The 22,633-nt window shown below is 53.4% G+C and overlaps 1 protein-coding gene across 1 annotated transcript; it reads left to right on the forward strand.

Annotated features, from left to right (window-relative positions):
- The first annotated feature begins 290 nt into the window (after positions 1–290).
- On the forward strand, positions 291–22,633 carry NDUFAF1 (NADH:ubiquinone oxidoreductase complex assembly factor 1). The gene is made up of 5 exons (XM_061573531.1): positions 291–1,197; positions 10,278–10,448; positions 12,116–12,301; positions 20,239–20,313; positions 21,298–22,633. Exons 1-5 carry the CDS (start codon positions 910–912, stop codon positions 21,442–21,444), a joined length of 867 nt encoding a protein of 288 aa, XP_061429515.1. The 5' UTR covers positions 291–909; the 3' UTR covers positions 21,445–22,633.

Raw genomic sequence — 22,633 nt, forward strand, 5'->3', positions numbered from 1 at the left:
GGCAGGGTGAGGAGATGAACAGTTAGGCCCCACAACGAAACTGGTTGGAAGGCCTACGCGGCCATCTTAGGTAGGGAGGCACGGCAAGACCCCACAACGCGGCCATCTTAGGTAGGGAGGCACGGCAAGACCCACAACGTGGCCATCTTAGGTAGGGAGGCACGGCAAGACCCCACAACGCATCTGGTTAGAGGTCTCTACCGCCATCTTAGGTAGGGAGGCACGACAAGACCCCACAACGCAACAGACGGCACACGTTGTGGATGACTCCCATCGCAAAGGTTCCACTTCTCCCCGCCCACCCCTACCTAAGATGGTAGACGCGGAGTCGGCGATGTTATAAAAACAATAAACACCCGCGGCTCCATTGGTCGAGAGGATCGGCCCCAGAGGTCGCGGTTCGCGTGCGGATGAGACAGAGCGAAGACCTCTCCCCACCGGCGTGTGGAGCAAGGAGAGAGGTCCCCGGGTGTTTAGTGTGAAAGATACGTGAACGTGTTCGTTCTCGAATTGCGTGCGTAACCTATTTCGCATCGTACGTAGCCAATCGTGTTAATTGGAGGTGTGAGGAGAAGGGAGCATGACAAGCTAAATGCAAAAAAGCAGTTCTAAATAAATTATAAAATAAATCAAAGTTATCCATCTCGAGCAGAGCTCCAGTGCCTGCCCAATACCGGAGGAACGTTCCAGACGGCCGCAGAAGCGCATCTGAAAGCGCGAGAATTTGTCATCTTAAGACCATTTTCTTAAATTTTCGATTTAAAGCTTGGATTCATATTCTTCGTTCTTTCGGTAAAGTCACGTAGAAGGGAAATAATAAAAAATAAATTATTTTTGTATTTCCCTTCTACGTGACTTTACCGAAAGAACAAATAATAAATTGTATTTAGTTGGTGACCGTTCAAAGCCATGCTGATAAGCGCGTGGCTTCGGCCACGCCGTTACGCGAACTTCATCGTTCGAAGCATCGCATCGTCATCATCATCATCGTCTGGACCTGGCAATGTTGGCTTTCCTCTTCCAACACCTCCACGCTCCACCTGGGAGAGAGGCATGGGCGGCGTGAGGAAGCAGCTCTCTGCCCTGAAGGAGCACCTGCGTGAGAAGGTGGTGGGCCCAGACGGAGTCCCGCTGGGCACCTACATGGCCCAGCAAAGCCACGTGCCCTGGGCATGCAGAGGCCCTCACTGCCTCGAGGTACGGTGCGAAAGAAGTTCCAACGCGCATGCATAACATACAAAACGTAGGTTTTCGTGGCCTTTGGGGCCGTCCATAAATGACTGTCACGCGATTTTGGACGATTTTTGACCCCCCCCCCTCAAATATGACGTCACAAAGCTCTGCCCCCCCCCAAATAAAAATGCTTGAAATCGCTTTAAACTATTGTCATTGTAGTGCGTATTTAATGTGGCGCTGCACTCTGAGGTTGTAGAAGAAAACATTTATTTAAAAGTCTGCTTAATTAAGTAGAACGTGTTGTCTATATTTATTTAAAGTTGCGCATTTTGATGTGACGGCACATTTCTCAAACCCCTCCACGTACGGTACGAAAGAAGTTCCAACGCGCATGCATAACATACAAAACGTAGGTTTTCGTGGCCAATGGGGCCGTCCATAAATGACGTCACGCGATTTTGGACGATTTTTGACCCCCCCCTTCCATAATCACAAAAAGTCAGACCCCCCCCCTCAAATATGACGTCACAAAGCTCTGCCCTTCCCCCCCCCAAAAAAAACATGCTTCAAATCGCTTTAAACTATTGTCATTGTAGTGCGTATTTAATGTGGCACTGCACTCTGATGTTATAGGAGAAAACATTTATTAAAAAGTCTATTTAATTAAGTAGAACGTGTTGTCTATATTTATTTAAAGTTGCGCATTTTGATGTGACGTCACATTTCCCAAATCCCCCCCCTCGTCACACATCGTCACAAATGTCTGACCCCCCCCCCCCCAGTGCGTGACGTCATTTATGGACGGCCCCCAACACAATGATCAATATTGTTTTTTTTGGGGGGTTAGGCCACGTACTACTACTAGACCAGGGGTCGTCAAACCAAACTAACGACAAGAGCCATTTGTTTTTCGAATTCGGTTACAAAATTAAATACTTCAAGAGCGTCAATACAATGTGATTACGATACGTCCTTAAAGAGACGCAGTTTGCCGACCCCTGTACGAGATAAGTAATATTTAAAAAACACGCTTTAATTAAATGTACCGTGCTAGTGTAGTAAGTTCGAGGAGACGATGTCGAAGTTGAGGCACACTCTGTTTATTAACCCAGGGACAGGCACAATAGTTGAAGGGGTATCGGCCCCTTCACCCGTACTATGGGAAACCCACCCTAGTACTAAGCCCCCTGTCCTGTTCCCCAGTCCTCCTCTACTGGGCTACGGGAGGCTGACTGATCTGGCCCTGGCAAGCACAGATCTCGGCACCAGCTAACCAGCCTTGCCCTGATAAGGGCAGCGGTCTGGAAGCTTTTGGGCCGCGCCGCTGGCTTACCCGGCTCGGCCCTTATAAGGACGGCGAGACCGGGGAGTCCCAGGGCCTAATCTCCGAGTCTTGGATCTTCACTGGTCAGCTTCGTGTCGAACTGCCTCGAGCTCTTTGGGTCTCCACCTTTTATAGGGATCACCTCCGAGGGCTGGGGGCGTGGGCAATAACGGATGCGGACGTCGGTGTGACCACCCGTGTATGTGAGTGCCAACACCCCTGTGTTTGTTGTCCGCCGTTTCTCCCGTAATAATCCCTACATCACCCCCCCCTGTACAGCTCGCAGCCGTCCCGGCTGCAACAATCCCTCAACCCCCAAGAATAAAGATTAACACAGTCAACACACGTGTGCCTCGTAACAGTAACAATAACAAGAACAAGTGTAACAACAACCGATGGTCCCCTATAAAAACCCCCTCCCCAAAAATGCAACACATATACAGAACGCGGTTCGCCATCCCCACGCACAAGAAGCATCCATACACACACACACACAAACAAAAAAAATATATAATGAGCGGGTTCCGCAGCAACGGAACACGCGCGGAAAGCTATTCATAACAACCGGCGCGTTTTGGCGCGTGTCCGTGCAGCGGGCCCGTCACAAGGGGCCGGCTTGGTAGAGTCGGCGGCAGGTGTCGCATCTGCAGGTGCCTGGTCGTCCGGTTTCTCGGACGTGCCAGCGCCGACCCCCATGGGGGAGGCTGGCAGCCAAGAGGGCTTCAGTCCTGGGGCTCCTGAAGACGGGACAGTCATTAGCGGATCAGAGGCTGGCGGCGACCCCGCCCTCCCGGAGTCAGTGGACTTCCCACATGTTCGGCCATTTTCGTGAGAGGAAGCGTGCGGAGCAAAAAATGGCTTTAACCGTGAAGGATGCACAAACCACCGACGCTTCCCCCACTTAATGCGCACACATTGAGGCCGCATAACCTGCACAATTTCTACGGGGCTTCTCCATGGTCGCAACAACTTAGCCGAGGTGGCCAATGGCACCTGGGGGCAGTGCAACCATGCTCGGTCGCCCGGGTGCCATTCGTGCGTGTGTGTCCGGCGCGATCGCAATCTCTCGTTTTGTTTCTGGCGAGAGTCAGAGTTTTGCATGGCCGCCTGCCGTGCCTCCGCCAACCGAAGGATGTTAAATTTAACATGGTCCGCGAGTTTGGACTTAGCATGAGGCGCGGCAATCGTCAGCTGAGTCGCGACAGGCGGGTCAACCTCGCGGCCATACATAAAAAAAAATGGCGAGAATCCGGTCGCCGCGTGAGGAGCCATCCTGTATGCTGCCAGGACTCTCCCGATCCGTAGATCCCAATCGGTTTGGGACTCAGATACCTGGTGGGATAGCATGGACGTAAGAGTCCTATACAGGCGTTCCACCATCCCATCCGTTTGTGGATGGTAAGGTGAGGTACGAATTTTCTTTGTACCCAGAAGGCCACATACCTCGTGTAAAAGGGTACTAGTGAAATTCTTTCCCTGATCGGTCAACAACCGTTCCGGAGCGCCCTTGTAGAGGACGTAGCCCTGAACAAAAGCCTCCGCAACGGCTGCTGCGGACTGGTTGGCGAGGGGCCAAGCCATAGGCCATCGCGTGAAATATTCTACGCCAACCAGCAGGTACTTATTACCCCTCGGCGTGGAAGGAAACGGTCCCAAAATATCAAGGGCGACCAGCTCATTAACCCGGGTGACCGAAATAGACTGGAGCGGTGGACTGGCTCCCTTTGCTGGCGGCTTCCGTTGTGCACACTGGGTACAGGACTGCAGCAGATCGTCCACGTCTCTTGCCATGCCCGGCCAAAAGTAATTAAGCTGGAGCATGGCAAGTGTTTTGAGGGTACCCAGGTGCAGGAGCCGTTCATGAGCAGCCCATACAGCCCTACCCCTCAACGTGGAAGGCACCACCAGCCTGTGACGGCGGATCGTCCCGTCCCAATGCATGAGTAGGCCCTGGCACCACCCCCATGAGTCAACGCCCGACTTCCCTTGACCTGATCCTTCCGCGCGACGTCGTAGCACCAGGAGGGTCGCATCCTCCATTTGGAGGCGACCCCACTCAGCACTTGACAAGCCTAGTAGGGAATCTTTCCCTCCCCCCGAAATAGGACCAGCGTCCGAAGGGGTGTCAACTGCGGCCGCAAGAACCCGATCCCGGCCGTCACTTGCCGATTTGCAACGGCCCGAACCCAAGAAACAAGTGCAATCCGGAGCGATCGGCAGGCGTGATAGGGCATCGGCATTGGTGTGGCGAATCCCCTTTCGGTAAGTTGTCTCGAAATCGAAATCCTGCATGATCTCCAGCCATCGGGACAACTGCCCCGATGGCTGGTTAATTCGTAGGGCATACTGCAACGCCGCATGATCTGTACGGACGGTGAAATGCCGGCCGTACAGATATGGTCGGTACTGTTGGATAAAGAACACGATAGCCAACAGTTCGCGGCGGGTGACGCAGTACCGCTGCTCGGCCGGAGACAATACTCTACTACCATAAGCCACAACGCGCTCCACGCCACCCACAATTTGTGACAGCACGCCTCCAATCCCGGTATTGCTTGCGTCCGTGTCGAGCACGAAGGGCATGGAAAAATCGGGGTAGCTTAACGGCGGGGCCCCCACCAGGGCATCCCGAAGAGAGATAAAAGCGGCGTCCTCCTCCGGCCCCCAATGAAATTTGACCCCTTTTGACGTTAAGGCATGTAGTGGCTTAGCGATGGAAGCAAAGTCCGCGACAAACCGGCGGTAATATGAAGCAAATCCGATGAAGCTTCTAACCTCCCCCACCGAGGTGGGAGTAGGCCAGGAGCTGACACAACGCGTTTTGGCGGGATCGGTTGAGATGCCTGACCGGCCGACGATGTGACCCAAATATTTAACAGATTCGCGCAGCAAATGGCACTTTTGTGGCTTGAATTTCAAATTAGCAGCGCGCATCTTGAGAAAGACGGCCCGAAGCCTATCAAGATGTTCCTCGAACGTCTTACTGAATACGATAACGTCATCCAGGTAAATCAAACACACCTCCCATTGCAAGCCAGCGAGAACCAATTCCATCAGGCGCTGGAACGTCGCGGGAGCAGAGTGTAATCCCATGGGTAAGCGATTGAATTGGAAGAGGCCGTGCGGCGTTCGGAAAGCTGTTTTGGGCTTAGATTCGTCGTCCAAGGGAAGTTGCCAAAATCCTGAGAGCAAATCCAAAGTGGAGAAGAATCGCGATCCCGCGAGGGCATCCAGCGATTCGTCCATTCGAGGAAGCGGATAAGCATCGGCCACCGAGATCTTATTTAATCGCCGGAAATCGACACAGAACCTTAGGGACCCGTCGTGCTTTTTAACCAACACTATGGGTGCACCCCAAGGGCTGGTCGAGGGAGAAATGATGTCAGATTTCAACATGTCATCTACAGCCGATTTGACATGATCCTTTTCGGCGGGACTTAACCGAAAAGGATTTTGGCGGATAGGAGCGTTGTCACCGGTGTCAATATGGTGGCGTAGCAATTTGGTACATCCGATATCGTATTTATGTTTACTGAAGACGTCGGAAAATTCTCGCAATAAGGCGCGTAATTTAGCACGTTGTGCGTCGGACAGGTCAGGTGACTCAGCACACAACGCCTCCAACCAACCCTCGTCAGTGTCTGAGGCTAATCGCGTTTGAGAATCGGTGGCCACCTGGCCAATGATCGGCGTTTCCGCAGGTACCGGAACCGCATGTGCGAACATGGTACCCTGCGAAACCACCGCCGTCCGTGTCCCGACATTGAGGACCGCGATAAACGGGTCCCCATCCCCTTTAACAATAGTCTGGGCCGTCACCAGATCTGGCCCACTCACCCCGGCTCTCGATGGTCCCAACATAATGCCCCGGTCAGAGACCCCTTTATCGAACGGTCGACGCAACCGCAGGGGTACTAGCATCTGTGCCCCCGGGGGTACACGCACCGTTCGAGCAACGAGCGCCTGTACCGTAGCACAGGCAGTATGCAAGGCAGGGGTGGAAGGCAGGAACGTAATACGTCGGCCTGATGGAAGCTCGATGCATCGCTGGTCAATCAGAATTTTGATGGGCAATTTGGCCAAAAAGTCTGTCCCCAACAGGCACGGAATAGCCAGCGAGGAGGAGACGAACACCGGGCCAGATAGTTTAATGTCCCCGATAGAAATTTGCGCTCGAATTTGGCCGATAATACCCAACGAGCCCCCATTCGCAGCGTAAAACGGTATGTCGACAGGGAGCAACGGACGACTCTGAACGGGCAGGATATTATAAATCAAATCCGAAATGATAGTTGCCGAAGCTCCCGTATCGACCAGTACCCATACCTCCACCCCGTCAATATGCCCCGTGACAACGGACGACCCCGCCGATGCAGCCACAACCCGGTGAGCCAACTCGGACCATTGGCCCGGTTGGAGCGCCCTCCCCGACATGCCGCGACCCGACGCACCAGCACCCAAACCCCGAGAATCGTGTATCGGACCTTGTGAGAGGAAAGTGGGTGTGTGTGCAGGCCGAACATGTGGGGTGCCATGACTTGCCCGAGGATGTTGCGAAGGCTTGTGGGGAGGGCCGTCCGCAGCTCCAGGTCTCGCTCCGCGCTGTCGAGGAGCCCGGCATCCGGACGCCACGTGGCCCCGGAGGCCACAATTGTAGCAGACGACGAGCGCTCCAGAGGACTTGGGCTGATCTCGGTGGCTCGGAACGTCCCGAGCCGGTCGCTCGGCAGATCGCCATCCTGCAGAACGGTCCGCAGCGAAGGCACCCTCCATTCCGGAAGAGGTCGCCGCCACGGTGTGTCGTGCAGCTGCCTTGTTTGCCTTCCTCCGCTGGGAGATGAGATTGGCGTGAATGTGCCTTGCAGCCCGCAATGATGACATATCCGCATCATCCTGTGCTAGGATGATGAAGTCTAAGTCGTCGGCCAGCAGCAAAATTTTCTCGGCCACCATCGCATCGATCCCTTCTTCGTCCATACGCGGGAAAGCGTCTTTCGCCAATGACAGCAGGGCCGTGCGATAAGCAAGTGGCGATTCCTTGTCGCCCTTCTGCCGTTCATAGAAGAGCTGGCGACAATCGGAAGGCGGCCCATAAACCGTGGCCAGCAGCTGCAGCGCCGACTGAATCGTGGAGCGTGCCGACTTGGGTGCAGCGGTGAGGGTGCCCAGGGCGTCGCCATTCAGCATCGCCGGGAGAGCACACAGCGCCTCGTTGTCCGACCAGCCCGCCATTTCTTGGTGGGCAAGGAACCGGCGCTGGAACCCCCCCCAATCGCCGTCGCTTGCTACGAATACCTGCAGGGCCGGCAGGCGTTGCTGGAATGTCGGCTCCGTCTCCGAGTCTCTTGCAGCATCCGTATCGCGTCCCCGTACTGTACGAGTAATGGCGGACTCTAATGGGTGTCGCGCCGTCAGTGACGTGCTGGTTGGGGCTTGGTCGGTGCCGGCGTCCAATGGTGGTGACGTTGCAACCCCCGATAGGCAGCCACTGCGACCCGCCTCCGCCGATGACGTGGCGGCTGCTGGCTGGGCTCCGTCCCCCGCGTGACGAGCTGGAGCTCCTCCCTCTGCCCCTACTGTCTTTGTGGCGGGAATTTCGAGTCTCCTCTCTGTTGTAAAGGCGGGAGTTTCTGGCGGGCGTTGTCCATCTTCCCGCCGCGTCGCTCCTCCCGGCCCCAGGCGAGTTATTTGTTCCAGCATGGCGGCCGCTGCATACAGGAGCTCCGCCAGCCGCGAGTGAGCCAACGCCAACTCGTCAGTCGACGTCCCGGCCCTCTCCGACGACCCCGCCGATGTCGGAGCCGGCAGCGGTTGTGCAGGTACGTCGGCGGTGATGTCTTGCACCGCCCCTCCCTCGTCGTCATCCTCTCCTGGGTCTTGGGCACGAGTCGTCCGTCTCGTATCCATGCTTGGACCACTTCCAACACCAGATGTAGTAAGTTCGAGGAGACGATGTCGAAGTTGAGGCACACTCTGTTTATTAACCCAGGGACAGGCACAATAGTTGAAGGGGTATCGGCCCCTTCACCCGTACTATGGGAAACCCACCCTAGTACTAAGCCCCCTGTCCTGTTCCCCAGTCCTCCTCTACTGGGCTACGGGAGGCTGACTGATCTGGCCCTGGCAAGCACAGATCTCGGCACCAGCTAACCAGCCTTGCCCTGATAAGGGCAGCGGTCTGGAAGCTTTTGGGCCACGCCGCTGGCTTACCCGGCTCGGCCCTTATAAGGACGGCGAGACCGGGGAGTCCCAGGGCCTAATCTCAAAGTCTTGGATCTTCACTGGTCAGCTTCGTGTCGAACTGCCTCGAGCTCTTTGGGTCTCCACCTTTTATAGGGATCACCTCCGAGGGCTGGGGGCGTGGGCAATAACGGATGCGGACGTCGGTGTGACCACCCGTGTATGTGAGTGCCAACACCCCTGTGTTTGTTGTCTGCCGTTTCTCCCGTAATAATCCCTACACTAGTAATGGAAGAACTTCACGACTTCAGGAAGTGGCCCCGAAGCTTACCACAACGTCAGGGACTGTGGTTATTTACAGCCAACGTCAGTTGAGCGTGGACAATTAGAGCCAAGCCGAAACATAACATGTAAAAAATAACGTTTAAAAATATATGTATTTTTTTTTATGATAGAATATAGTATTGTCATCAGTATGACATAAGTATACCAAGTTTGCAGTCGATACCACATTGGGAAGTGGGTTAAAATTGAGTTACAAGATTTGAGGATACGTCAACAACAGACAGAGCGAGTTAAATAAAAGCGTGTAATATAGACAAATAATTGATCATTAACCCCAACACCGCCACAATCGGGCATGAGTAACACGCTTACAAAGATATCATTCTACGTGCACAATCGATGTAAAGTGCTTGACGACATTGTCAAGTAGTGGGAGGGTTAATGACAAACACGTTGGCATTAACTAGGTGGCCTAAGCAACAACAACAACAAAACACATGGATAACCGTTGTTTACGTTTTGGTTTGGAGTAGTTAAGTGACAACCGGTAATCGTTTTCACAATCGGTTACCGCTTCAAGTGGAAGAAAATTGCCAACCGTTTCAATTATTCGCCTTTTGGCGTTTTCTGATCTGACACTGGTGAGACTAGGCCCGAAAGAAAGCTGTCTCTGGTGTAGACCAATCAGTCTCAAAGACAATTCCATATATCACCAGAGCATGTTTTTGTTTGCATGTTCACCACAAGTACGCGTGGTTAATGCAGACATGGTTCCTTGCAAAAGGTTTCTGTTTGGTATCTGAACCTCTTACTAATACCTCCTGTTTTATTACCTATTTTTTTCATACTTTGATACTGGCAAAAAAGGTCCCCATGTTATTGTTTTTAAATTGCCTCGCAGGGAACCTCTGGCTTGCTAGTTTTGGCGTCTTGTTTGACAGCTTTGATGGAATTACAGTGAAAATTTATGTTTTTTTTTACTTACGATACGTTTTATCATGGATTTTATATCGTACAACATACGCATCGTAGTATTGCCTACCAGCAGAAATTGTACCCATTTCTAACAGGACTCTCGACTTAAACAATGTGCAGTTCACCCGCAGTGGTTTAAGCCAGCTTGACCCCTGCTGATGAGACACACTGAATGTTGAAAAATGTACAGAGTTTGCTCGCATTGAAACCAACACTGCTGAAAATACACACTTCCCAAGGGCCGTGTGGCCAATGGATCGTATTTTTGTTTACGCGGAAAAACAATACGGGAAGGGGGGCGGTGGCATTGTGTCTTCAAATGTTTTGTCACCTGCAGGATTGGCTCGTCTCGTCAGATGCTGAGATGGGCGGACGCAGCCGATCGTTTTTATCGCTGAGCAAGAACAACAAGACCCTGCTCTTTCATGGCGAACTCGATAACTACATCCCTCGAGACGGCAGGACCAAGTACAGCGGGTACTGCACGCTGAGGTCCAAGCCCCGGTTGGTGAGGGTCGAGAGATGGTTGCGAGAGGGTTATGTACCAGTTGAAAGGGTAAAAACCTATCACTATATTTTTCCACTGTAAAGGAGATGTCTCAGTGTAATGCTTACCCCGAGCTCTCAATACTCTGATAGTGCGCTGTTTTTGAGTTGTACACCTTTTGGCATCATCTGGTCCAACACCAATGGAGACTGGGCTCTAAGAAAAGCTGTCTCGGGTGTGGACCAATCAACTTCAAGGACAGTGCATATCATTATCATTATCAGTTTCTTTTTGTTTGCATTTTGACTGCTTGTGTTGTGGTTATTGCAAACATGATGCCTTGTATAAAGGTGTCAGTTTTTGTACCAGTTGAAAGGGTAAAAACCTATTACTATATTTTTACACTGATAAAGGAGATGTCTCATAGGTTATGGAGGGGTTTGACATGTAGGCAAAGGTTAATCCATGTAGCCTCACGATCGGCATTGTCAGCCGCGGTCTGTCCAAAAGACTCGAAGGCGAGGGTGAAGTGAGAATGGTTTCGTCTGTGTCGTGTGTACGTGTGTATGTTGAACTTCTTTCACACCGTACGTAGTCAACAGTGCGAATCAAGAGGTGCGAGGAGGGAAGGACCATGATGACCTTTTTTAAAAATATTTCAGTGCGTGATAATCGCCAGCCATTATTATTTATTTCAAATTACAAATGCCCTTGCGGCCATCGACATGCAACACCGTTGTAGAAGCAAGACCTAGGAGCTGATGGTGGGATCCTGTCAGGCCGGATCTTGGACGTTGCTTGTCTACTGCGCAGCAGCTGCGGGAACTGGCGGAGGGTAGGAAAGCTTTGGCGAGGTCTGGGGGCGTTGGCAACTTTGGTCATGATGACATCTTGATCAGAGTTAAACACATTCCTGCGGAGGGAGCTGGTAGGAACGTTGGGTTGCTCGGTCAATGGCCAGGGTCAACGGCGGTGTGGTGTATTTCGCTAATATGCCCGACTGTGAGGGCGGGCACAAGCCGGCGTGAGTAGGTTAAACGTTGGGTTTTATAAGGGCACCACGGGGTGACCAGCCCCTCCCCACCCAGCCCCACCCTTCCCACCCAGTCTCTCCCCACCCTCCCCACCCAGCCCCTCCCCACCCTCCCCAACCTCCCCTCTCCACCCAGCCCCATCCCTCCCATTTTTGGATGCACGACGGACGGACACAATAATCCCCTGTGGGCTGGTGTAACGAGGAGGTTCCTACCAGTATAAGTTTCTCGAATAGAGTAAGGTTATAAGAGCTTGAGAAAAGAGAGACGGTGGAAATGATTTCCAAAGTCGAGCAATACGAGGGAAGAAGACGCAAGAGAAGTGTTTTTGGAAGTTTTTGTAAGCGTGGTGTGAAATGGTTGATGCTAAAGCAGGGGTTAGCAAACTGCGGCTCTAGAGACGCATGCGTTTCGTTAAGGACTGATTTGAGACGACGTTATTTATTGAGGACCACCGTCTCGTATAAATATCGCGTCTTTTTTTACGGAATTCGAAAAAAACGGCTCGTTAATTTGGTTGCCAACCCTTTTGTTCCAGAGCATGGGATTGTGGAATTTATGCTGCTGGATAATTTACAGCCAGCAGTGTAAATGAGTTCACCGCGGTCGATGTGCAGGTCGCCTCTAACACACGCACACCTCCCTTGCCATCAGGGTTTCATGAACAAGAAGAAGGCCTTCGACTGGGGAGACATGAACGTGCTGTTCCTGCGAGTGAGAGGAGACGGGAGACCCTACATGATCAACATCAGCGTCGACAACTACTACACCCACATGCAGAACGACCTCTACCACTACTTCCTCTTCACCCGCGGAGGCCCTACCTGGCAGGACGTCAAGGTGAAATCCCGTCTTCTGCCTCTTGTCATGTATACAGTATATTCTTGGTTCGTTCGGTAAAGTCACGTAGAAGGGAAATAATAAAATAATAAGAAATTTTACAATCAAATTCTCACGACGTTTCGATTGCAACACAAGCAATCATCATCAGGTGTGGTTTTCACACATCAGGTGTGGTTTTCACACCTGATGATGATTGCTTGTGTTGCAATCGAAACGTCGTGAGAATTTTATAGTTTAATTTGTATTATTTTATTATTTCCCTTCTACGTGACTTTACTGAAAGAACCAAGAGTATGAATCCCTGCAGTCACGAAAGCTTTAAATCGAAATATATATAGTATGTTAATAAATACTAATTTCTTTAGAACTGATTTTTGTGCTTAGTTGTTTGGCCTTTTCCCCACGCACCTCCGATTAGCACGGTTGGCTACGTATGGTGCGAAAGAAGTTCAACATACATACATTTAAGAATTGGGGTGGGGGAGGGGTTGCGGGTGGAGGGGCGGAGGTACACTTGGGTGTTCTCACGTGCAAAGGAGGATGCTGGTTGTGGTGAATGTAACTTTCAGTCGAAGATTGGTCCATGTGTAGTATTTCTTACGACGCTTGACACCGAGGTTGAGGCACACGTATTTATTACACAATGTTGTTACAGCACTGGAGGGATGTATCGGCCCCCTCACCCGTATAACTGGGAATTCACCCCTAGCTAGCCTTCCTAGCAGAGTCCTCCGCTACCGGGCTAGGGGAGGCTGTCTGGCCCGACACTGGTCAGTTGGGCTACGGTACCCGGAATCCCAGAGGTCTAACTCCGGTTCCGGGACCACGCCACTGGCTCCAGCCTGCGCGGCCCTTACAAGGGCGGCGTCCCAGGGGGAGTCCAGGGCCTATCTGGCTGGTCTTCCTTCTTCCCTCAACTACACTAAGACTGAGCCCCGAGCTCTCTCTGTCATCCCCTTTTATATCCCCCCACAGGATCACAGCCCTATGCGGACGTCGTTGCGGGCTCCCCCCCCCGTGTACTCCCGGAGCTCCGCCCACTGTGTTTGTTCGCCGTTTGATCCTATGTACAAACAGCCCCTCGATAACAGCCCTACATCACTCCCCCCTGCATAGCTCGCAGCCGTCCCGGCTGCAACAATTCCAATAAAGGTACCTTTACCTCTTGACCCACGTGTGTGCCTCATTTTTTCTTTTCAACAGAACGTGAATTGAACAACAACAATTACCATACCCCCAAAGGGAGAATAAACCGACGCGCCCCCCCCCCCCCTTGAATAAATACGAAATCCGTAAAAGCAAGGTATATACATTCGCCAGGAAACTCCAGCGCACACACAACACACACACAACACCCACACAACACACACACAACACACACACAACACACACACAAGACACACCCAACACACACAACCATAACAACAGCGTGCCAAGAGCGCCCCACCAACGCAGCGCCCAGTAACCATAACACGCGAAAAGTTCACAAAAAAACGCAATAGAATTTTTTTTTCTTTTTCTTCGTCTTCCTGTGCATTACAAGAGTCTGCGCATTTTTACGCGCGTCCTTGCCGCAGGCCCGTCACATGGGCCAACCCCAGATGGCGGACCATCCGATGGCAGCTGTCCCTTTTGAGGCGAGTCCGCGATTGGAGTGGCGAGACCCTCGGCATCCCCCGTGTGGGTTGTTGGACGCGAGCCCGTCATTCCTGAAGTACCTGGGGGCGGAACAGCCGGCAAGACGTCAGGCGAGAGCAACCGAGACGGACCCTCCGAGTCGGTCAACCCCCCACATGTTTGGCCCGGCACGTGTGGAGTAGGGCCTCGCACCGCAACGAAGGGTTTCAGCCTAGAGGGGTGAACGAACCACCGGCGCTTCCCCCACCTGATTCGAACGCACTGAGGTCGCAAAACCTCGACCACCTCGACGGGGCCCCGCCACGGCCGCACCAGTTTCGAGGAGGTCGCAAGTGGTACCTGGGGACAGTGCAGCCATGCCCTGTCCCCTGGCTTCCACTGCAGCACGTGCGCGCGTGCCAGCCTGAGGCGCTCATCGCCTTTTGACGCCTGTCGGAATTTAGCATGGCAGCATCCCGTGCCTCAGTCAGTTTTTGAAGGTTAAATTTAACGTGTTCGTCCAATTTAGTTTTACCCAGCGGCGCGGGGATCTGCAGCTGTGCCCGAACAGGCGGGTCATGTTCGCGGCCATACATGAGAAAGAAGGGTGAAAATCCCGTCGCAGCATGGGGGGCCAATCTATACGCTGCCAGGACCCCCTGAATTTGCAAGTCCCAATTGGTCTGTGATTCCGAAACCTGGTGCGACAACATAGACGTGATGGTGCGATGCAGACGCTCGACCATCCCGTCAGTTTGCGGGTGATAGGGAGAGGTACGAATTTTCTTCGTACCCAGGAGATCACAGACCTGTTTGAGGAGTTTCCCGGAAAAATTTTTACCCTGGTCGGTCAGCAGCCGCTCCGGAGCACCTTTGTCCATGACGTAGCCTTGGACAAAGGCGTCCACGATGGCTGCTGCCGACTGATTGGCCAGGGGCCAGGCCATAGGCCAGCGCGTAAAGTACTCAACCCCTGTTAACAAATATCTATTGCCCCTAGGGGTGGCGGGAAATGGGCCCAGGATATCCAACGCTACAAGTTCGTTCACCCTGGAGACTGTGATGGATTGCAACGGCGGGTTCGACTCCCGAGCCGGTGGTTTGCGCTGCGCACACCGAGGGCACGATGCCAACAAATCCGTGACATCCCGTGTCATGCCCGGCCAAAAAAAGTCAAGCTGGAGCGAGGCGAGGGTCTTTTGGGTACCCAGGTGGAGGAGGCGCTCATGAGCAGCCCACACCACCTTACCCCGTAACCCAGAAGGGACTACCAGCCGGTGACGGTGGGATTTCCCGTCCCAATGCATAAGCAACCCCGCGTGCATTTCCCATGCATCGGCATCACCCGTCCCACGCCCCCTCTCCCCGGCACGACGACGCAGCGCGAGGAGGGAGGTATCCTCCATCTGGAGGCGCCCCCATTCATTAACAGGCAACCCGAGCAGGGAATCTCTTCCCTGTTCCGTGATATCATCGGGGAGCAATGTGTCGGCATCGGCGGCGGCCGCCAGGACTGGAACCGGCATGTCCCCTGCTGGCCTGCAACGCCCCGACCCCAGGAGGCATGCACATTCGGAGGCGGTTGGCATGCGTGACAGAGCGTCCGCGTTGGTGTGGCGAACGCCCTTACGGTAGGTGGTTTCGAAATCGAAATCCTGGAGGACCTCCAACCATCGGGACAATTGTCCCGATGGCTGTTGAACCTTCAGGGCGTACTGCAGTGCCGCATGATCTGTACGGACGGTGAAATGCTGACCGTACAGATATGGGCGATACTGTTGGATGAAATAGACAATTGCCAACAGTTCCCTACGGGTGACACAATATCTTTGCTCCGCTGGAGACAACACCCGACTGCCGTACGCGACCACCCGTTCCACGCCGTCAACCACCTGGGAAAGCACGCCTCCAATACCCGTGTTGCTCGCGTCGGTGTCGAGCAAAAACGGCCTCGAAAAATCTGGGTAAATCAAGGGAGGAGCTTTCACCAAGGCGTCCCGAAGGGAGCAGAAAGCAACTTCCTCATCCTGACCCCAGTGGAACCGAACCCCTTTAGATGTTAAGGCGTGTAGGGGTTTGGCAATTGTTGCAAAATTAGCAACGAAGCGTCGGTAATATGACGCGAAGCCAATAAAACTCCTCACCTCCCCCACCGAGGTTGGAGTCGGCCAGGAGCTGACACACTGCGTTTTGGCGGGATCGGTAGCAATACCTGAGCGCCCCACGATGTGCCCCAAATATCGCACCGACTCGCGTAACAAATGGCATTTTTGGGGCTTAAATTTCAAATTAGCAGCCCGCATCTTTTGGAAAACCGCCCGCAACCTCTGGAGATGTTCGTCAAAAGTTTTTCCAAAGACAATAACGTCATCCAAATAAATCAGGCACGACTCCCATTGCAATCCAGCCAAAACCAATTCCATCAATCGCTGGAAAGTTGCCGGCGCTGAGTGTAAGCCCATCGGCAACCGGTTGAATTGGAACAGGCCGTGCGGTGTACGGAAAGCAGTTTTAGGCTTTGAGTCATCGTCCAGAGGAAGCTGCCAGAATCCCGAAAGTAAATCTAGTGTGGAGAAGAATCGCGCTCCCGCCAAGGCGTCCAGCGATTCGTCCATCCGTGGGAGCGGGTATGCGTCGGCAACCGAAATCTTATTAAGGCGCCGGAAATCCACGCAAAACCGCAACGAGCCATCCTGCTTTTTAACCAGGACAATCGGCGCTCCCCAAGGGCTGGTAGAGGGAGAAATGATGTCGGCGGCTAACATGTCATCGACAGCCGATTTGACATGGTCCTTTTCGGCGGGACTCAACCGAAACGGATTTTGGCGAATAGGCGCGCTGTCACCCGTGTCAATATGGTGACGCAGCAGGTGAGTACAACCCAAATCGTATTTATTCCGACTGAAAACGTCGGAAAATTCCTTCAGCAGCGATCGAAGCTGTTGGCGCTCTGAATTTGATAGGTCCTTCGATCCCGCACAAAGCGCGTCGAGCCACCCTTCATCGCCGTCCGAATGCGGGTGCGTCCGGGAAGCGGTGTCAACGTGGTTCGCGACGGGTTCCTCGCAGGGCACCGGCGTCGCGTGAGCGAGCACTGTCCCTTGAGGAACCACTACTGTCTGCGACCCTACATTGAGGACCGCGATGAAAGGGTCCCCGTCCCCTCTTACAACGGTCTGGGCCGGAATCAAATGAGGGCCATTAACCCCGGCCCTAGACGGTCCCAGCACAACACCCTGATCCCCAACGCCCTTAGCGAAAGGCCTACGAAGTTTCAGGGGTACTAACATTTGAGCTCCCGGCGGCACACGCACTGTTTTAACGACGAACGCCGGTACCGTCGCGAACGCCGTCCGAGTCGCAACAGGGGAAGGCAGGAACGCCATGCGTCGCCCCGACGGAAGCTCAATGCATCCTTGGTCGATCAAAATACGAATTGGCATTCTGCCTAAGAAGTCCGTCCCCAGCAGGCACGGAACTGCCAGCGAGGAGGAAACAAAAATCGGCCCCGACAATTTGATGTCCCCGATAGAAATTTGCGCTCGAATCTGTCCCACGATGCCGAGTGAGCCCCCGTTAGCGGCATAAAATGGGACGTTAACCGGCAGCAAAGGGCGGCTCTGTACAGGTAGAATATTATAAATTAGTTCCGAAATGATTGTCGCCGATGCCCCCGTATCGACTATGATGCGTACCTCTACCCCGTCAATGTGACCGACCACGGCCGACGACCCCGACGCCGCGGCCACCACGCGATGGGCTAACACGGACCACTGCTTGGGCTCAATTTGAGTCCCCGCAGTGATCCGTGCTGGCCCGTCGCAGCGCCCCACCGGCCCCCCGTTCGTTACGGTGCGAGAGTGTGCGACAGGTGGGTGCTTTGGCCAAACATGTGTGGTGCCGCGACTCGCCGGATCATGTTGCTGGAGCTTGGGAGGAGGAGGAGGGCCGGCGTCCCGTCGAGGCGTCGTCCCGCGCTGTCGAGGAGAGCGGCACCCCGAGGCGACATGGCCCCGGACGCCGCAGTTGAAACAGCGTGGGAGCGCCGACGGAGATGATGGACGGTCGAAGCGGCCCGACCCGTCCTGGCCCAGCCGTGCTCCTGTCGCCTGTTGCCGTCGATGGTCGACGGCGTAGAGCTCTTCCGTTGGAAGGGTGGCTGCAGCCACCGCACGCCCAGCCGATGCCCTGCTGGCTTTCCGCCGCAGTGACAGAAGGTTGGCGTGGAGGAGCCGCGCAGCCTGGAGAGAAGTCATCTCTGCGTCCTCCTGTGCGATGACAACGATGTCGAGGTCGTCCGCCAGGAGGAGGATCTTCTCCATGACCATCGCGTCCACGCCGTCGTCGTCCATACGAGGAAAGGCCGTCTTTGCCAGCGCCAGGAGACTTGTCCGGAATGCCAGGGGCGACTCCTTCTCACCCCGCTTGCGATCGTAAAACTGCTGACGGCATTCAGCTGAAGGTCCATAGACCCCGGCCAGCAGCTGTAGCGCCATCGGTAGCGTAGCACGCTTCTCCCTCGGCGCCGATGTGAGTGCGGCGAGCGCGTCGCCGTCGAGGAGCGCCGGCAGCGCGCAGAGAGCCTCCTCATCGGACCATCTCGCCATCTCCTGATGGGCGAGGAAGCGTCGCCGAAAGCCGCCCCAGTCTCCCTCCGCGCCGATGAACTCCTTCAGCGGGGGCAGTCTCTGATGAAGCGCCGCGGTTGATGTCGACTCCCGCAGGTTGTTGTCACCACCACTTGGCTGTGCATCGGCGCGAACGGCCGATGGCATCGCCTGTCGCAGCAGCGATGACGCACCCTCCGGTGATGACGCTGCAGCTCCAGCGACGGCGATGTCGGAGCCGATGTTCAAGCTGGCCACGCCCTGAGCAGCTGCGGCGTCCATGGCGGGAAATTCAAAGTTAGAAGTGGCGGGAAGGCGCTCCGGCCGCCGGCTCTCCTCGCCCCGTGGTGGACCACCAGCCCCCAACCGCGTGATGTTCTCCAGCGTGGCGGCAGCGGCATACAGCAGCTCCGCCAGCCTTTCGTGAGCCAGCCGTAGCGCGTCTGGCTGCGGCCCCTCTTCATGCCGATGCCCCGGTAAGAAGGCCTCAGGCCCCGGCTGCACCACGTCTTGTTGATCCGTTTCGGACTCGACGATCTCCGCCGTGTCCTCCTCCTGCGATGCTCTGGCCCGAGCTGTATGGCGCGTGTCCATGTTCGCAGTACTTCTGACGCCAGATGTAGTATTTCTTACGACGCTTGACACCGAGGTTGAGGCACACGTATTTATTACACAATGTTGTTACAGCACTGGAGGGATGTATCGGCCCCCTCACCCGTATAACTGGGAATTCACCCCTAGCTAGCCTTCCTAGCAGAGTCCTCCGCTACCGGGCTAGGGGAGGCTGTCTGGCCCGACACTGGTCAGTCGGGCTACGGTACCCGGAATCCCAGAGGTCTAACTCCGGTTCCGGGACCACGCCACTGGCTCCAGCCTGCGCGGCCCTTACAAGGGCGGCGTCCCAGGGGGAGTCCAGGGCCTATCTGGCTGGTCTTCCTTCTTCCCTCAACTACACTAAGACTGAGCCCCGAGCTCTCTCTGTCATCCCCTTTTATATCCCCCCACAGGATCACAGCCCTATGCGGACGTCGTTGCGGGCTCCCCCCCCCGTGTACTCCCGGAGCTCCGCCCACTGTGTTTGTTCGCCGTTTGATCCTATGTACAAACAGCCCCTCGATAACAGCCCTACACATGCACGACTCGTGAGAATGTAAAGCTTTCAAATTGTAACACGCCGGATGGTATTCACTCTTTTCACTTGCTCGCGAAGAGAGAAAACGACTCGGGCACGTGAAACCGCAGACGAGCGGGAAGGCAGCCAGGCGATGAGTCGGCACCAACAATTGCCTTAGCTCTGCAGTCCTCTATATATGAAGGTGTTATCAGTCAAATTTCGATTTAAAGTATTTCCAACAGCCCTGTTCTTCACCTGAGGATGGCTGCTTGCGTTGTGGCCGAAACGTCGTGAGAATTGTATTTTATTATTTTATTATTTCCCTTCTACGTGACTTTACCGAAAGAACCAAGAAGATGTTATCAGTCAATTCATGAGTGTTTAGTGTGGGAGACAATTGAAGCACCGAGGGAAAACCCATACGTGCAAGTTGGCAACACTATCTTCAATAGATACAATCCACTTTTTGCTGTACCTCCTCCCTGGCAAGCCATGGTATGGCTTCTCATCATGATCATCAGATGGAGGCATTTCCCAAGACACCGCCATGTCTCCGCTGTCTTGCGATGGCAACAACTTTTGAATATGTTTTTCAGATTCCTTTTTCCAAGTTTTTCCTGGCATCTCGTGGCAGGATTAATGACGTACAACATCCCATTCAGACAGACCGGGTAAGGCTGCACTTTCCGTCGTCTGTGCACCACTTAATGCTCCAACTGATCTTGCTTCAGTTACCATGTTTGCCCAGACCACCTGTTTTTTCCACAATGATGTGTAATAATAACAATAATTATGATATCGAAACATTCACCTGGGATTTAATAGATGTAATTTCCATACTCAAATAAGTAGTCATTGTGCTCAGCCAAGGGCTGCCAAAAGTTCTCTGTAGGTGGCCCTGGGCTTATGCTCCAAATTCCACATTCTCATGGAAGGGGCCAGTTTTGTCCATAGAGCTACTCTTGAAACTTGATGTACGTAAATGTTACAACCTTGGTCATTCACCTCCTTATCGCTCTTCTATCGCTACTACCATGGTTACTCTTCCCATGAGCTTCACTCTTTCACCTGGACTCGGGTCTACCAGACTCACCGTTTCATCTCATCAACACTGTTCAGCCACCACAGTGTAGGGGTCACAACAACTCACTCAAGTACTCACTCACCAGCTTGCAGGTCACGACACTTCTCTCCGCTTCCCTTGCTCCACTCATTATCATCTCTCTCTCTTCCCACGCTCAAACTAAAATACCAAAAACAGTTAAACTAACACTATCACAGAAAGTACCCCCCCTCTCTGGTTTTCAGACCTGATAGGCTCACAGTGATGACATCACCTTTACTTAAGACTGAAACAGGAAGACTTCTTCACAATTCTGGCTAATCGACTGATGAAATCGGTTGCATTTACCAGCGAAATGTCGTGCGCCAATTGTCAATGTTGTGGGTTTACACTTCCAACACACTGGGTGTGCTGAAGTTCACGTGACAAACCTTACTCATTGGCTTTGCCGAGTGGTGGCGGGTTTAACGACGCATTCATATTTACGTGATCTAACCCAACAAAAACCCTTTATCATGGGCAAGAAGCCCGTTAACTCTCATCAATCGCAACTCCGACCCCGTGCCGTTTGTTGTTTGGCTGCACGCCGTAGGTCGGGACGCTGGGCTTCACTTTGGGCGAGCAGGCGGATGGGCCTTTCCAGCTCGAAATCGACTTCATCGGCGTCTACAAAGACCCCGCGCACAGCGAGGAGTTTGCGTATGAGACGTACAAGCGGAACCCCAACGCCAAGCGGTGACCCAGTTGTCGCGAGCGGCACCGCCAGGGGCGGACGGGAGATGCGGCCAATGCCACGGCTGCACTGCACAGCCCCATTGCTGCACGAGCGTGCGTGAGAGCACATGAATGAGTTATTTAAATAACGAATTGTTATATGTTATAGTAATACAGTAAAACCTTGGATTGCGAGCATAATTCGTTCCGGAAACGTGTTTGTAACCCAAAGCACTCGTATATCAGTTGTGATCATGTGACGCTCGGCAGACAAAGCGTATACGCGTACTACTCGTATTGCAAGACCTCGCTCGTTTATCAAATTAATATTTATTAAAAAAATTGCTCGTCTTACAAAACACTCGCAGACCAAGTTACTCGCAATCCAAGGTTTTACTGTATAGTTTAGCAGGAAGCTGCCGTGGTGTAACGGTTCAGCACAATGGACTCGCAGGCCGGAGGTCAGAGGTCGCAAACAGGTTTTGATTCTGTACCCGTACCCGGCCGCACCAGGGTCACAAACGGCCGGGTACGGGTAGCCGGGTATTGGGTAGGGTACGGGTATCGGGTACCCGGTTGTGACATCTGCTGTAGGTCGCCGGTTGCATCTCATCTCTCGGCATGGCAGTCAAACCCATGGGGCAAGTTTATTAAAATCCCTCTGTCCACAGAGCAGTCGAAATGGGTTTACCACAGTTCATGGGCAGACCGAGTGTGGTGGGATAAAGTGTGGCTACTCCCTCTGCTTCCAACACATGCAGTTAGAGTATGAGACCAGCGGATGCCCTTCTGGCAGTCGTGGCATGGCAAAGCAATTGCAGAGACCCGTGTGTTGAATTTCATTCTCACCATACGTAGCCAATTGTGCTAATCGGAAGCTATGTTCAGGTTTCACTCGCTTCGTGCAGGTTCGGTTTGTGCAGTTTTGAGTATATGCGGTTAGCCTATTTGTACCCAATAATTTGCGATGTGGTTTGAATTCACTCCACATGTGGTCGGACGTGGGACAACATTGTACTTTGTGTGTGTGCTGTATGCACTACTCAGCAGGTAGCTGTCCCTATCGCTTAACGCGTGGGAAGTCTGTATACTAAATTCATAGTTATGCAAAACGTGTAAAAACAAAGCGAGCAAGATGTATTGTTCCTAACAATAACAAGAAGCCACATTTGAGATCCGAGTGTTAATAAATTACTTTTATTGCAAAACAGCCA

The sequence above is a fragment of the Lethenteron reissneri genome, chromosome 53, assembly GCF_015708825.2.
Source record: "Lethenteron reissneri isolate LAM-NWPU_2019-01 chromosome 53, ASM1570882v1, whole genome shotgun sequence".
Lineage (NCBI taxonomy): Eukaryota > Metazoa > Chordata > Hyperoartia > Petromyzontiformes > Petromyzontidae > Lethenteron > Lethenteron reissneri.

What these genes read in the sequence shown, in the direction of transcription:
- NDUFAF1 (XM_061573531.1), top strand. Translation starts at nt 910, where the DNA reads ATGCTGATAAGCGCGTGGCTTCGGCCACGCCGTTACGCGAACTTCATC. An exon ending in CTACCTGGCAGGACGTCAAG is followed by an intron (nt 12,302 to 20,238) that starts GTGAAATCCCGT and finishes TATGTTTTTCAG; the next exon opens with ATTCCTTTTTCCAAGTTTTT. An exon ending in ATCCCATTCAGACAGACCGG is followed by an intron (nt 20,314 to 21,297) that starts GTAAGGCTGCAC and finishes TGCACGCCGTAG; the next exon opens with GTCGGGACGCTGGGCTTCAC.